At 35.9% G+C, this 17010-nt stretch overlaps 2 protein-coding genes across 9 annotated transcripts in view; one reads left to right on the top strand and one right to left on the bottom strand.

Annotated features, from left to right (window-relative positions):
• itga10 (integrin, alpha 10) overlaps positions 1-8800 on the top strand; it is a 77162-nt gene extending 68362 nt beyond the window's left edge. For both annotated transcript variants that reach the window (XM_005157916.4, XM_003200156.6), the window contains exons 28-31: positions 3299-3412; positions 3509-3604; positions 4496-4609; positions 8089-8800. In XM_005157916.4, the coding sequence (XP_005157973.2) occupies positions 3299-3412; positions 3509-3604; positions 4496-4609; positions 8089-8145 (381 nt within the window). In that variant the 3' untranslated portion in view covers positions 8146-8800. The remainder of the gene's footprint in view (positions 1-3298; positions 3413-3508; positions 3605-4495; positions 4610-8088) is intronic.
• The window catches only part of polr3c (polymerase (RNA) III (DNA directed) polypeptide C), a 34003-nt gene continuing 22803 nt past the window's right edge, over positions 5811-17010 (bottom strand). Inside the window, exons 12-17 of one of the 7 annotated variants that reach the window (XM_073924704.1) lie at positions 11900-12001; positions 11760-11809; positions 11156-11305; positions 10108-10224; positions 9037-9156; positions 5811-6204 (exon numbers count right to left, since the gene is read on the bottom strand). In XM_073924704.1, the coding sequence (XP_073780805.1) occupies positions 9075-9156; positions 10108-10224; positions 11156-11305; positions 11760-11809; positions 11900-12001 (501 nt within the window). In that variant the 3' untranslated portion in view covers positions 5811-6204; positions 9037-9074. 7 annotated transcript variants of the gene reach the window in all.

Raw genomic sequence — 17010 nt, 5'->3', positions numbered from 1 at the left:
ATTATACGTTTACAAAAAAAGGCCAGAAGATCTGATGAGTAGCTGATATGTATGGTGATGTCACAAAAATAGTCAAATGTTATTGCCAGAAGTGAGAATCTCCAAGTTCTACTTCTCCAAGTAATACTTATATCTTCTAAATACATTTCTTTTATTGTTTTTGAAAAGAGTAGCTTGTAGATAATCTTAAAGGATAAGTTCACCAAAAATAAGAAATATGTTATCAATTACCCTTATCTAGTCCAGTGCCCAATCCAGCGAGACCTTCATTCTTATTAAAACATTATTAAAACTTATTAAAACATTTTAGAAAAAATCCAAGAGCTCTCTCTCATCCTCCATAGACCCCTACAGTGCTGAGATATTTAGTTTGTTTTGCAGCACAAAAGTGTTCTTAGAGCTGTGTATGATTACAGAGGAAGCACTGAAGTCACATTGCTTTTCTTTTGACAAATTTTGATGATTCTTTTTCTGGACGTCTTGGGGGAGTTGCTGTTTGTGGAGGATGAGGGATTATCTAAATCTGTGTTTAATCTGTGGGTTTGGAATGACGGGGGGGTGAACAATTATTAACAGAATTTTAATTTTGGGTGGACTATCTCTTTAAGACACAAAATGATTTTTGCTGCTTGTTCAAACTACTTATTTAAAATGAACTGAATCAATAAAATTCTTGAGTTTTTTGGCGGACATCTTAACTGTTTTATGTTAATCCACTCAAATTTCTTTAAAAACAATTATGTTAACTTAATCGATTTGTGTTGAGAAAACCTGAAGAAATCCAGCATTTTTAACAGTGCATATTGATGGTGATAGGTTGAACAAATCTTTTATGTGACTCAAAAATTATTTAATTTACACATGCACACATTAGTGGAAGTGGGGCAGAAGATTAGTGGGGCAGAAGTGTTATATCTAGTTTGAGTCATTCATTCATCTTGTGAAAGACATAAGCCAATCCATACATAGTCAGAGCTGGAATAAGATTTGATTCGTTCATTTCTTGAGCCCTGATTTTGATTCATCTCTTTAAATGTGCCATGTGATGAATGGAATGGAAATTGGAATTGTCTATATTGTCCCCAAATGGTAGTTAGGTTTACAGCAATAGTCAACAGTTAACAACAACAGGTCACACTCAACAACATAAACAGTAAACAATAAAAGTTCTCATTATTAGGTAAAAAAACAAACAAACATACAACTTAAAGCTTGTTAAGTAACCCAACTGCAGTTGAAACAAATGAATGCAAATATCTGTTGAACCTTGTCCGTCTAGAACAGGGATCACCAAACTTGTTCCTGGAGGGCCGGTGTCCTGCAGATTTTAGCTCCAACTTTAATCAAACACACCCAAACAAGCTAATCAAGGTCTTACTTGGTATACTTGAAACACACAGGCACGTGTGTTGAGGCAAGTTGGAGCTAAACCCTGCAGGGCACCAAACCTCAAGGAACAAGATTGGTGACCCCTGGTCTAGAATAAGGCCGTACTCAGACCATGTACAGTTCCCTTGAACCGGGCCAAAGCACGCTTGTCCCCCCCTCCCGTCTCCCCTGACGACCCGCACTCACAATACATTTGGGCATGGGCACACTTACGTCATTGACGCTGGCGCTGCACTGTTCAGGAAGTGCTTTTGCTCAGCACATTGTAGATTATTTTAGTTATTTTGTTTTAGTCATTTGGGATGCAGTGACACTTTCAAATATTTACACGAACAGACCTGACAATTTTAATGCTCATAAACAATCATAAAGTCCTCGTGCTGCAGGAGTTAGGAGGTTTGCTGAAGGTGCAGCTGTCGTGCAGTGAGGGGTGTGCATTTTTAATAAACTACGACAGTTTGCGTTTACTGAACAGTAAGAATGATTGAATAATTCATATTAAACAATCCCTTAAAAGTCACGTCCTGCTTTCAGTTTCGGGCTTTGGTGCGTTTTGCACACACGTACAAGTGTACCATTTCAAAGCCCAAGTGAACCGCGCTCAGGTAACCGTGCCTGAGCCCGATTCAGCGCACTCACACTTCTCAAACGATCCAGGAAACGGGCCTGGGCACTGTTCGGATAGTATAGTGCAGGGGCCACCAACCCTGTTCCTGGAGAGCTACCTTCTGCAGAATTCAGTCCCAACCCTGATCAAACACATCTGAACCGATTAATAGTACCTAAAGCAGCACTTGATAATTACCAACAGGTGTGTTTGGTTAGGGTTGCAACTAAAATCTGCAGGAAAGAAGCTCTTCAGGAACAGGGTTGGTGACCCCTGGTATAGTGTGAGTACGCCCTAACTATACCTTCTGCCTGATGGCAGGGGGCAAAACTTCGAATAAAGTGGGTGGTTTGCATCTGCTAAAATGGATATAGCCCACTTTATGACTCTCACCTCATACACATGTCCAATACTAAGATTTGTGCCCATGATCTTTTGAGATAGATGAACAATTTTTGAAAGTCTGTTTTTACTTGTCACCCTCAAATTACCATACCAGCATATTACTGCAAAAGTTAAAAACTCAATAAAAGAAAAAGAAAATGTCCTAAGAAGAGGCCTATTCACATGAAATCCTTTCACTTCCTTAAGTAAAACAGTCGTTGATTAGCCTTTTAACAAATAAAAATTGTGTTGGCCTCAAATTTCAGTTTATGATCCAGAATGGTGCCCAGGTATTTATACTCACTCTCTAAACAACTGCATTGTTTACAGTTGTAGTTGTAGTAGTTTTTGAGATATTAAGTTGTAAATATGAGTCTTGGCACCCAGCAACAAAGTTGTCCAACACTAGGCCATGGCCCTCCTCATGATCATGCAGAAGACTGCCAATGACAGAATCATCAGCAAACTTAATTATATACCTTGATTCAAATTTACTTCCATTCAAATTGACAGCCATTGGTGTAAAGTACAATAGTAATGACAAAACACATCCCTGTGAAATGAATGACATCAAAACACTAAAATCCAAAAGGTGATTTAATAATGGGTCCTGCCGGCTTAGACTGTGTCCAATGGTTAAGCTTATATGGGACTGTCAGTGTAACATGAACGAACGACTCCAACTTGAAGACTTGTGAGAAGAGATGAGCAGAGCTAACCATAGAAAAGAGCAGGTAAACAATGGATGATTATGTTTCTCTTCTAGCATTCTAGCTGTGACTTGTTTGTTGTGATCAACCTTTGGAAAAAATAAATTCAACGAAATCTCACTCAACGAAACTCAAAGGTCCAAGTCAGTAAGATAATTCGAACTTCCCATCACTAAAAACACTCAAAAAGGTTCATTTTGATTTCCAGAACTGCAGTTCGTCATGGTGTGTGGAGGTGATGTGTCACATCCAGCAGCTGCTCAAGGGACAGACAGCCTTGATTCGCATCACTAGGAGGATACATGACAGCTTCTTCAGACAGGTCAGCTAATCTCTCACATGCAGAGACAGACAGACTTGAGTGGGATGTGTTTGTGTTTCAGTTACTAACCTCGTAATTACTATGTGCTCCTGTCAGGCCAAGTTTAAAGCAGTGACAATCGTAGGCTCCTACCAGCTTTCTGCTCGAGAGTCCAATCTGATTACAATGGGAAATGCTGCCCTCTTGAGGGAGGTGAGAGAACTGGAACTTTAAATTAGATGACTGGTACCGGTCAAAGATAAAAATTGAAAACAGAATATGAAAACTGCAACACTTTTTTACTTTATTATTATTATTATTTGGACAATAGAAGGTGTCTTATGTGTGTAATTTTTTTTAAGAAAAAAAAAAACACTAAATCACTCCCTGAAAGTGTTCAATAATTATTGTTTAGTATATTATCATTATTCATTCATTCATTTTCCTTTGGCTTACTTCCTTATTAATATTATTATTATTATCATTATTATACATAGAAAATGTGGCAAATTTAGGGCCAATCTCATTTGATCACGGTAAAACTATTTAAAGATCATAGTACAGGCCAAAAATACACTAATTCAGTGTCATTTTTAATATTTATGTTACGTTTTACATAGTTGTTTTAACCATTTAATATGTAATACAATTTGTATAATATAACATGATTATTTTATACATACATGTAAGAAATATGTTCTTTATTTTCATAGTCTTCCGAAATCTGTTTAGCTGGAAGTTTTGCAAAAATTGTTTAATGCACAAGTAAGTTCTGTTAATTTGGTCACAGTTCAAAATAAATGTGCTTCCCTCAAACATCTTACATCTCACCTATCTTTTAATATTTTATTGTTACAAATGTCATTTAAAACAGTAGACAGTTTCCTTTCATTTAATATGAATTGTTTGTATATAAAATCACTTTTATAAATTGAATTTGATGCTGACTTTGTCTTATTTTTAGGCTGTGTCACTTCTGCAGTTAGTTTTGTTGTATCATTATATATAAATAAAATGAGTTGTTGACACAAAAATGAAATATTTCTACTTCTGAGTTTAGTGTTAACATGCGCCTGTAAAATGTCTGCCTCTGTGTATATATAGACTACTCTGGAGGTGCTGAAGGGCCGTTCGATCCCGATCTCCCTGTGGATTCTGATTGGCAGCATCATTGGAGGACTGCTGCTTCTTGCACTTTTAGTATTCATCCTTTGGAAGGTACTGAAACAACTTGATTTATCATAATCAGGTGTTCTGTAGAGTGGTCACATCTGAGGCCTGTACCACAAAAACGAAATGGGTTGACAAAACTAACTCTGTTTACTGTTAAAGGGGATTCAGCCAGCATTTGTGATTAAAACTGAACCACATACAGCTGAAAATGTGCACTTGCAGCAAACAGCCAATTACATGACAAATGAGAGTCAGCACAATTCACTTCTCTGTTTAAGAGCTGGATTAAGGGATATCATTATCAGAAATGTAATGAATTTAAACACATTTAAGAGGCAGAATCACTGCTGATCCAGTCAAGTTTAAGATGGGAATAGACTGACTTAATGATGTGGATTCCCAAACAAAAGACAGCTGATTTTAAAATCTTTACATATTAAAGCAATTGAAAATATCTAGTAAATATTTAACATATTACATTTTAAATATACATTATGGAATATAAAGTAAAAATTTAAATGTTCATCATAAATTAAAGCTGTTAATAAAATTAACCAACAATTTGAAACTTAAAATTTCAATTGTAGTATAAAGCATTAATAATGATGAATCAATATGACAAATTATAGAAGCAAAATGGTTTGTGTAAAAGGCTTTCATTCAGAGCAGAAAGTGGCAATGGCCATCTATAAATATGTAACTTTTCTCTTTTTTCTTTTCGGTTTGGGTTTGCAATCTCTTACCCAGACTAAAAACTTTTGTGGAGGATGAAGTCATTTTGCATGAATTACCATGGTGATGAAACTTCATCAAAATCAACCCACCTTTTTGAGCATGAAAACTTGTGTTTGCTCAAAATTAGCCTGGACTTCCCTAGGGTCCATTCTTCGTACGTGGATTACTCGATTAGCTGGATTTGGTTATTGGCGATTTGACGATCTAGGATCGTTTCGGTCTTCAAAACTCATCCGAGAGTTGTTGTCAGATTTTGGTAGCTTAAACCTGCTCGGGAGCTGGGTTATGTCATATAAACAGGATTAGATCGGGTCTTCTCAAGCAAAGATAATACTGAAAGTATTTACCAAATGCTGATATTTCTTACTGTAGTAACCTGTATACCAATGGTTCCCAAACTGGGGTGCACAGTCTGACCACCAGGGGGGTACGAGAGAATTTTTGTTAATGGCTAGTTTTTTTTTCTTTTAATGTGATATGCATTTATCCAGAGTAAATTTCACATGTCATATTTTGGAGAAAAAAGAAATTTACTGAGAGAGAAAAAAAACAAAAATCACATTACAAATATTTTTTTTACAAAAAAATTAATTTACAACCTATGCATACTCTGGCGCTTTCACGATTGCATCACAATAGCCCAGCCCTTTCTCATTAGGCACCAAGTGAAAGTACATTCAAATTTTTTTTCCACCTACTATATTCATCAAAATGGACACCTGGTTTAAAAATGGCACTAAATAAGTCAAGTGACAGTAGGGATGAACCATTTACATCAGTCTCTTATGGAGATTTGCAGTGGCCTCAAATATATGGACTCAGATGATAGCGAACGAGGTGAAGAGGTGCAGGCGGGAACAGAGAAATCCAGCAGAGATGTACTGATGAAGAGAATAAGGCCTACACTGGAGAGTGAAAAAATGTCAAGAAACACAAATGAAGGAAAAGTTACATTGGTTTTGGGTTTATATGGATTAGAGATGCAGAAAATCCAAATCCGCAATGTGTAGTCTGTGGTGAAGTTTTAGATAATAGCAGTCTTAAGCCCTCGTATATGGTCCGGCACTTACAAACAAGACATGCCAGTAAGTTATTTAAGGAAAATTGGAGGAACTGAAGAAGAAGAAAAAAGGAGGCGCAGTAGCTTTTATCCGAAAAGTTGCAGCATCGGTTTCCTGGGTACACTGCAGCATCCACCAAGAAGCTCAAGCTATTTTTATTTTAATCACGTACACAGAAAATATGTGTATTTAGCTATTGTAGTTAAAAATGTGGAGTTTATTTAGAGAAAGAGGTGCTTGACAGGTGTCAAATATTAGAAAGGGGTGCACACAGCAAGAAGTTTGGGAACCACTGCTGTATACACTGCGGGAAATAGTAAAATAGTTAAAAACAAAATTATATAAACATTTAGAATTATATTAATTAATAATATTAAAAATTAAATACATAATAATATTTATGTTCATATACTTTTGAGTTTAAAAATATATAAATAAAACTTATGCAATCTGCACAACGAAATAAAAGTACAAAAACGGGGTGGTTTTCCCCAAGGGGATCAAAGAGAACATGTATTGATATTGACTTTTTAGATACAAACATGTACTATTTTAAGGTACCGATGATGTATGATAATAGACAACGCACAATTTTCGACTGTTTTTTGTTTTTTTCATGCACGTTTTGACAGCTATGATGGTGAATTGATGCTTTACAAAAGTTGCAGACACATTTACTGATATTAAGATGCTTTTTTTGATGCAAAATTAATTTAAATTTGTTGATTAAGAAACGTTAATAGGCCTAGGCTACTATAATAAAGAATATCCACTCTAAATGTAAAGCTAAATAAATTGATGAATATGCTTGACACATATAAAATCTAAAGCATGCAGCCCACAACAAATGTGTATTAAGTTATTGCGTATCATATTAAACAAACTGTTTTCTATTAATTTTGTATAATTTTGCTCACATGGATAACCGAATATTAATCAGATGATGTCATTATGCTGCTGTGCCGTCAGCCAATCGTTGCATTGCTGATCATGATTTCAAGGATCGATAGATCTTTCTTTCAAAACACAGGCACAGATCTCAGATCAGCTCATCCCAACATTTTAATCTGATTTGTGAACTTGTTTGAAAAACCAAATTAGCCAGAGATCAGTTATCAAGATTAAAATAAGAACTTACTCGTGGCTTAAAACCCAAACTGGCTTTGTGCAATTGGTCACTGAAGTGAAGAGTATGCGATATTGACAAAAATATCTTAATAGATTTGGTGGTTTTATAAACAATATTTAAACAATATTTGGCTGAATTCCTTTAGGAGCTAGTACCTTTGCATAAAAGAACAATAAATATCATGAATAAAATACATAATTATGGCATCAAAACCACCAGCAAGTCCCTGTTTTAATGAGTGCCTCACTTGATTATTTAAACACTATTTTCAAAGACAAAGCTAAATAGACAATGTCTGAAATGTAATTTGCTCAATGATAAGCTTGTTGAATTGGTGCATATTAATATCCAACTTGCAATGCTGTGATTTATATCTTACAAATAATCACGAAATGCTATACAGGCGTATCATATGGTCATTAGAATCTATTGTTATTGGAATGTTTTTGCAAACTGGCAATGTATTAAAACAACAACTACATTATTATTGTCAATGATAGACATCACACACTCCTACAGTATGTATGATCATTAGTATTAAAATCGCTTGACAATTTGCACGTACTAAACATTGTTATCTACTAAATGTTTCTGTACAGTTGGGATTTTTCACAAGGAAACAGAGGAAGGACAAGGATGAAAACGATGACAACTGACACTGAAGCAAAGAATGAACAGAGTTTCCTCTTACAACCAGGAAATGTGACTTTTGCAGCCATTATTTCCCCTTTGAGACGTGACGCTTTTGTACAGGATTAAATATCAGATCCAGATGGAATCTACACATTTCACTTTCTGTGCTGATTTTTGGGGGAAAAACTGCAGAATGGATTTAAACCTCATTCAATATTTCACATGGAGCTAAGAGGACTTAAAATGTGCCTTAATATTTAATAAATATATGCACAAAATGCATAAAGCTTTGTGAATGATGGGTCATATCGGTTCTTGCAGGTCTGTCGAGTGCATTAAGTATCATGCTTTGCCAAGTCTCACTCTTAACATTTTTGGATTCTCTTGAGGCAAGATATGAGTAGCAATGCCTTTTACCAGGTTAATATGGGAGATTTTACATTTCACAGAGACAGATCAGAAACGCTTGCACTGCTTTGAAAAACAGGCAGAAAAGCGGAGAAATGCACTATTTGTGAAATAGAAAATAGTTTTGTATTTAAGATGAAAATGTGGTACAACACCAAGCGATATGTTTCCTTTTTTGTTTTAATGTCCATTTCAGGTTTGTACACTGTTTTTGAGTTTTTGACATTCAAACTAATTATTAAATAAAACTTTTGTAAGCCATAAATAAAACAGAACTCCACTTTTTTATTTTTTCCACATGAGAAAAAAAAAGGATGCTAAAATTGCATTTGCAGCCACACACACACACACACACACACACACACACACACACACACACACACACACACAAACACAAACACAAACACACACACACACACATGCACACACGCACACAAAATGTGATTAAATACAAATCGGTCACTCTTTGTTCCAAAGGAAATAAACATCTCCATTTGACAATTTACCTTTATCCATCTATTTCACATCCTAAACTAGTCTACAGTCAGCGAGAGGCCTGTGTGGAGTTAATGTAGGATTCCAGAAGAAAAATGGTCTCATCCACCTGGTTTTCGCTGGAATCCAACCTGCCACCATGAGCACAAAGAGAAGAGATTTGATTAATGATTGACTGAATATAAACCACATGATTCGACACAATGTGTACTAACGCCCTGGCTGTATCCAAAATCACAAACTATACCCTTAATCTATTTGAGGGAGCAGTAATTTGTAAATGTGTCTACAGTGGACATTCTGAAGTGTGCTAAAATCAATCCCATAATGCAACTCGATAAAGCGCGAACAATCGGACGGATAATGAATTCCCGAATCTGACCACAAGATGGAATCCACAGTGTAATTCTGTCAGTGTAAGTTTCTAAATAATTCAATATTTAAAGGTGCTCTCTGTACGATTTTGACTCTTCAAATGCATAAAAATACCATAATATGTTTGCAGATACTTAAGAAACATGCTAAGCGAACAGATCTTGTTTATCTGAAAAACAATGCTGAAGTCAGATATTCTACTTTGAAAATGTCTGTTACATGCTGGAACGCTGTCTTTGTTTTGGTTCTTTTAACCCACCCAGTGCCACTTTAGCCAATTATATTTCAGCAGCCCGAGTTGCCTTGTTGGAAAACTGCGTATTTTATTCATTCGCTATTCAGAAAGGCTTTGAAAACATTCATCCGTGACCAAACTGCAACCTCTGGTGGACAGTAGTAGACTCTGAAATGAGATGCCGATTGAGAGTTGCACATGAGGTTATCAATTAGCAGATCATTTAAATATTATGAATGTAATCATTAGGTGAGCAGAGGTAACATTGTAACCGTGTGTCCTAACAACACACTGTGTGAAAAGATTTGCCGTGATGAGCAATTAGGCTGTTTGCACCAGATGAAACACAACAGAAATTTAAATACAGCCATTCAGAAATACAGAATGTGCACTCAGTCACGAAACGGTAAGGTTTAAAAACTATTTAATACATGTTAAACCTCTTTAGGGCAGCAGTGTGTAGCACAATTACCTCACAGCAAGAAGGTCGCTGGTTTGAGCCCTGGGTGGTTCAACTGCCATTTCTGTGAGGAGTTTGCATGTTCTGGTGGGTTTGCTCCGGTTTACCCCACATGTCCGAAGACATGCGCTATAGGTGAATTGGAAACATTATTTCTTGCACATGACCACGCTAAACAAAATTGTTGGCATCCAAAGACTTGTAGACCTTTAACTTCTCTCTTGTAAAAACACTTAGAGCTTCAATGAGATTGTATTTTTCGATGCTTGGCCATTTCGTCTTATCCAATAATCATTGGGAGAGTGCTATCGCAAATAGACCTGTCAGACGAATGGCGCTCACCTTAATGTAAATTTAGCAGAATAACTGTGTTTATCACTTAGTGACGAGCTGTTATAATACGCTAAAAGCATTATGTAAATAATATATATAATATGTAATCAATATAACTTATTTCTAAGACAACAACGAACTCTGTACTACATCAGATGTCATTCCCTCGCTGTAAATGGTAGTGCTCCCGGTTTTTTAGCCATTGCGCGCATCTTGAATGTTTACAAACATGATAAATGTCTATTGAACAGTCTATTTTAGTTCCTCAAAATAGCTACGCGCCAACAATGCGCCTTAACACACCTCTTTTCTAGACTGAAACATCCATAAGTCCACAAAGTGCCTCAAATGGATTTGCTATTTAAACAACGGGGCGGAAAACGGGAAAATTAATGTTGCGTTGGTCTGAAAATAGCAACACGTCGTGGAAACCCATCTTGTGCCTTGTTACACCGAGTGTACGATAGGGCCCAAAGTGGTAAAGATCTGATTTGTTTGAAATCAGGGGATCGTCCTTTAACACTGACATTTATATTAAATGAACTGAATCAGTTTTTAACTAACTAGCACATATCTAGCATTCTACCACTGTACTGCTACCTGGCTGAAATGCTGAATATGTCCCACAAATTAAAATATTGTTATCAGATTTTTTAATTTGATCACCTATTGTCTTTCTACAATATATAAAATGCTACAGAAAGGAAGGGGACTTGGTTTGCAGTACTTGTTTATATGGTGTCGCAGGGACTCGAGCTGCTGTCTCTCAGGAGCTGTGATCATCTCCTCCACCTCGGTCAGCTGTGTCGCCTCCGCACCGGTCGCCTGCAAGGATGCTAGGATGGCCTCAATCCGCTGAGATTTCTCCAAAAGCCGCCTGTCAAAATAATAATAAACAAAACATTAATGACAAAATCAAAAACTTCCACAGTAGATTAAAGGGTTAGTTCACTCAAAACGAACATTATCTTAACCTCAAGTAATTTCAAAGCTTTCTTTTTATTCTTGAACACAAAAGAAAATATTTTCAAGAAAGCTCAAAACCGGAAACCACTGACTTCCATTCATAGTATTTGTTTTCCCTACTATGGAAGTCAATGGTTACTGGTTTTGAGCTTTCTACAAATGTCTTTGTTTGTGTTCAAGAGTAAAAAGGTTTCAAATTACTTATAGGTTTCCAACATTTTTCTAAATATCTTTGTTTGTTTTCAACAGAGGTAAGAAACCCATGAAGGTTAAAAACATGTAAAGGATGAGTAAATGATCATTATAGCTTCTCGAGTGATCTATCCCTTTAAATGTTTTAATGTTGAAAAGGAGAAGAGACTTGCTTGTTCTCTTTGGTCTCATACAGCCGCCGCTCAATCAAGTTCCCAACTGTCTGTAAAGAGGTTCACACACAGATATCAAATCAAAAAATACACTCATTAATTAAACAAATGCTTTAAAGCTGTTCGTGCGAGCTACGTACCTTGTAGCAGTGTTGCAGAAGTAGTCTTGCGGTGGGCAGCTGATTAACTGTGTACAGGTAGAAGGTTCGAGAGGGTGCGTGATCAGGTGTTTTGGGGATTTCCTTTACATATAATACAAAAGGAGTGAAAAGAAGTCTTGATAAGGGCCAGACAGAATCTGCAGACATGTTTTTACTATTTCTGCTAAGAATTTTTAAAACATCTGCGGATTCATGCGGAATGATTTCAGGATTATCGTAACTAAAAACACAAGAAATAAAAGTAAATAAAATAAAACCTTTTAAACTTTTATTTAATGTTTACAAAGCAAATCCATCTAGATTCACTTGTTTGGTAAACAAAGCAAGTCCCTCATTAAATAGATCTGCTAAAAGAGAATAAATATGATTTTAAAAACTGTACTGTAAATAAATCAAACGAACACTTTCACATTAGTCAATAATAATACTGAATTTCATTTAAAAACTGAATAAATATACATTTACACAAGCAAATAAATAGACTCAATGATGGGCTGCTGATTGCGTTTGGGTCTAATCATGACAAACAGAGATTGTTTACACTGTGCTAACAAACATCTATCCAATCACAAAAGATTTAGAGTGATGTACACAATACTGGCCACTTTATTAAGCACACCTGTTCAACTGCTCATTAACACAAATATCTAAAGCATTAATCACATGGTGGCATCTAGACATACGGTGCATTCCTAACAGGGATGTATCACACCCTGAAGGGCACTTCAGAGTGAAACCAACCATGGCAGCCATACTGAAGTGTCTTTCCAAAAAGATGTGCTCAGAACTGCCCACTTTAACACTGCAAAAAATGCTTTTCTTGTTTAGATTTTTTGTCTTGTTTCTAGTCTAAATATCTAAAATTTATTATATCAAGAAGCATTTTTTAGACAAGCAAAACATATTGCCTTGTTTTGAGAAATAATATGCCAATATTAAGTCAGGTTTTCCTTAAAACAAGCAAAATAATCTGCCAATGGGGTGAGCAAATTAATCTTGTTTTTTCTTTTGACGTAAGATTATTTTGCTTACTCCATTGGCAGATTATTTTGCTTGTTTTAAGGAAAAACTGACTTAATATTGGCATATTATTTCTCAAAACAAGGCAATATGTTTTGCTTGTCTAAAAAATGCTTCTTGATATAATAAATTTTAGATATTTAGACTAGAAACAAGACAAAAAATCTAAAACAAGAAAAGCATTTTTTGCAGTGAAATCTGTCACTCCAGAAGGTAAACCCTTAGAAGATAATGATAATCAAGATCTGCTGAAGCTCAAACTGAGCATCAGAATAAAGAAGAAAATAATTGAAGTGACTTTTAATGAGGCATAGTTGTTTATGCCAGATGGCTGATCTGGGTATTGCAAAAACTGGGATTGTAATGCACAGATGTTTTCAAAGTTTTTTAGTCAATGGTCAGAAAAACAGAATAACGAATAGTTGTGAGGGCGAAAATGCAGGAATTCTGATTTCCCCTTACTAAAGAGTTGCATTTGCATCTATTAAACAAATAAAAACAAGACACTGTTGTGCTTTGTATAATATTAAAAGTGTTTCATTGAATTCTAGTTTTCATTAATTGAATGGCCATTATAAGAGCAATAATTTACCTCTGGCATCTTTGAAAAGAAATGACAAAAAACTAGAGTCCTCATTCTTATTCCTAGTCTTTGAATTGGTCATTTTGTAGCCACAGCTCTTGATATTTATGTTGGCTTGAGAAAGCCAACATACTGTTATACTACTCTGTCCTTGAAAACAAACGTATCTCCTCCTAGGCCGTTCATGCCACAAGGCCCAAATGTGGTCAAAATGTGCCTTCTACATTCAAGATTGTTGCTATATCTCCTCATGCCTATAAGACTTATTGTTTTTTTAATAAAAAATGTTAAATATTAAATTTTTATAATCCGAGCATATAAAAAAATTATACAAGCCCCAAATTCGGCCAAAAGCTGTATTTAGATGCGTTAGATTTTGTTGCTATATCTTTAAGGTTTATCAGACTTGTAGTTTTCCAATAAAAAAAAAATTAAGCATTATTTTTCTCAAAATATGGCAAGACATTTTGGACTTAAACTCCATATTTTTACTGATATGGCAAGCCATTTTTGCATGTGTCACTTTCACACTTATTAAGCATTGTATTTTCAAAAAAATACGGCAAGCCATTTTTACATAATGTTCATTCCCTTAGTCCCTTTATTAATCAGGGGTCGCCACAACGGAATGAACCGCCAACTTATCCAGCATTTGTTTTACACAGCGAATGCCCTTCCAGCCGCAACCCAACACCAGGAATACATAATGTTCAAGTCCAGTTTTTGACACTCATAAAGACTGTCATAGAAACATCGGGGTTGATTAAGATCACTCATATTGCCAAGAAGCTTTGATGTATCATCACTAACCTGTCAAATGTCCCCATAGCAATAAAACAGTATAACCTAGCAACCATTTAAAAATAGCAATATCTCTACATCAGAACATCGTAGGGACCTGGGCATTGGCTTGTTTGACTCATGCTAGCAAATGGGACTTCCTGTGTACTATGCATGGTAACAATGATAATGGAAGCCAAGTGCTAATAACGATTAGCTACATGCTATGAATGATTATCTAAATGCAATAACATATGCTAGAAATGCCTACTAAGTATTAGCATTTGATCAAACATGTACACGAGCATTGCTATTTAGCAACTGCTTAGCAACTACCTAACAATGCCATAATTGTTTTAGCAACTGCCTAGCAACCACTTAGCAACCGCCGCCATGCTTCCTGCCAACTGCCATTCCCAGTCCTAGCTCAGTCACGTTGGCTTTCTCAAGCCAACATCAAAGTTTATCAATGAACTTTAGGTTCTAGTTACATTTGTAATACACGTTTGCCTTAGTTGACATGTACAGCTTGGTGAGTGCCTAACTAATATGCAAAAGTGTAAAACCATGCGATAAAATCATGATTAAAAATAGGGTTACCACTTTTGATACAAAAAAATAAGGGAAGCATAAGGCAGCGGGGGCCATATTCCTTGGGGGCCTAGACCACAGTGGTCACAAACCCAATAACATGCCAGTGGTGGTAAATCGCAACTCAAAATATGTTTTCAGGAAAGTATGAACACTTGGACATTAATATAAACTCTTTTATTGACATCTGTGTAAACAGATGCAGTCAGTCTTTCTCTTTTACAACTCTGCAGCACTGATATAGCTGATGTTATGTTTAGTGCGGTACACTTGAGTTAACTCAACTGCTGTAACCAAGAGGAGAGAAGAAAATACTAATAAACCTAATTTTAAAGTTTGGAATTAATGACAGATTTTGGCTGAAATATTTGTTATTATTTGCAGTAACAACTATCCCAACATGGAAACAGCACATACATAAACTAGATACAAGCATTAGCTGCACTGTAAAAATGATATGATCAATTAGTCCTGACAGCATATGTTTTTAGGATTTTTTAACTTACTGAACTAAGCTAATCATGTTCTGTGTTCATTTTATAAGTTTTGCAAGCAGCTTTAAGTCTGTTTAACATAATACAAGTCCAATTAACTCCTGATTCATTTGATTAAGCTTAGACAATTAAGGCAACCAGGATTTTTTTTTACAGTGTGGTAAAGTTTTCATATAGCCTATTTCTAATTTTACAATATAAAAAGTTGCAATTTACTAGTTTATTTTCTTTACATGGGCATTATGTTGTTTATTTATGTATTAAATAAAATGATTCATGTAATAAATGAATGTTTATGTGCTTGACTTAACTTTAACAAACAAATCATAATATTGCATTAGAATGTGATCCACTTAGGCCGTACTCACACTAGGTACAGTTGCCTCGAACCGGGCCAAAGCACGCTTGTCCCCCCTCCCGTCTCCCCCGACGGCCCGCGCTCACACCATACCGGGCCACGGCACGCTTACGTCATCGCTGCTGCGCTGTTCAGAAGCGCTCTCTATGGCAAGCCTTTTTAGCATTTAAATCTTTGTTCTGACTCCATAAATATATTTAGAGATATCTCTAATTATATTTTGACTAGTCATAATTATAATTCGACTAGTCAGAATAACAATTAGAGATATCTACAATTGCAAATGTACTAGTACGAAATCAGATTGGAGATACCTGCAAATATATTATGACTAGTCATATTCCTCCATTGACTTCCATTGAAAAATATTTGCAGATATCTCTAACTGAGTTTTGACTCGTCACAATTGTAATTAGAGATATCTCTAACTGAGTTTTTACTAGTCATACAGATGTCTTTAATTCGTAATATTTAGAGATATTTACAAATATATTTGAAGATATCTCTAATTAATTTACTAATAGTCGAATTACAGTTGTAGATATCTTGAATTGGATTTTTGACGAGTCAAAACTCAGAGATATCTGCAAATATTTTTCAATGGAAGTCAATGGAGGAATATGACTAGTCATAATATATTTGCAGATATCTCCAATCTGATTTCGTACTAGTACAATTGTAATTGCAGATATCTCTAATTATTATTCTGACAAGTCGAATTATAATAATGACTTGTCAAAATATATAATTATATCTCTAAATATATTTATGGATAGTCAGAACAAGGTTTAAATGTTAAAACGGCTTGCCATACGCTCTCATTTGGCAGCACAGTGGAGATTTCTCTAGTTATATCCTTTCAGTCGTTTGTTATGCAGTGACATGCAGTCAAATATTTCGCCAAACAGTCCTTAGGGATGCGGGGACACACAGTCAGATATTTTACCGAACAGATCCGCCACTTTTGGCGCTCATAAACAATCAAAGCTCTCGTGCTGCAGGAATGAGGAGGTCTGCTGAAGGCGCGCAGCTGGGGTGCTGTGAGGAGTTTGCGTCTTTAATAAACTACGGCAGTTTGCGATCACTGAACAGTAAGAATGATTAATAAATCCATATCAAACAGTCCCTTAAAAGTCACGTCTCGCTTTCGGTTTCGGGCTTTGGCGCGTTTCGTGCTCACACACAAGCGTACCGCGCCAAAGCCCAAGTGTACCGCGCTCAGGCACACCTCTTCCAACCGGGCCAGGGCCGGCCAAGTGAACCG

The sequence above is a fragment of the Danio rerio genome, chromosome 16 (genome assembly GCF_049306965.1).
Source record: "Danio rerio strain Tuebingen ecotype United States chromosome 16, GRCz12tu, whole genome shotgun sequence".
Taxonomy (NCBI): Eukaryota; Metazoa; Chordata; class Actinopteri; order Cypriniformes; family Danionidae; genus Danio; species Danio rerio.
Note: the sequence above shows the minus strand (reverse complement) of the source record. Positions and strands in the feature narration are given on the sequence as shown.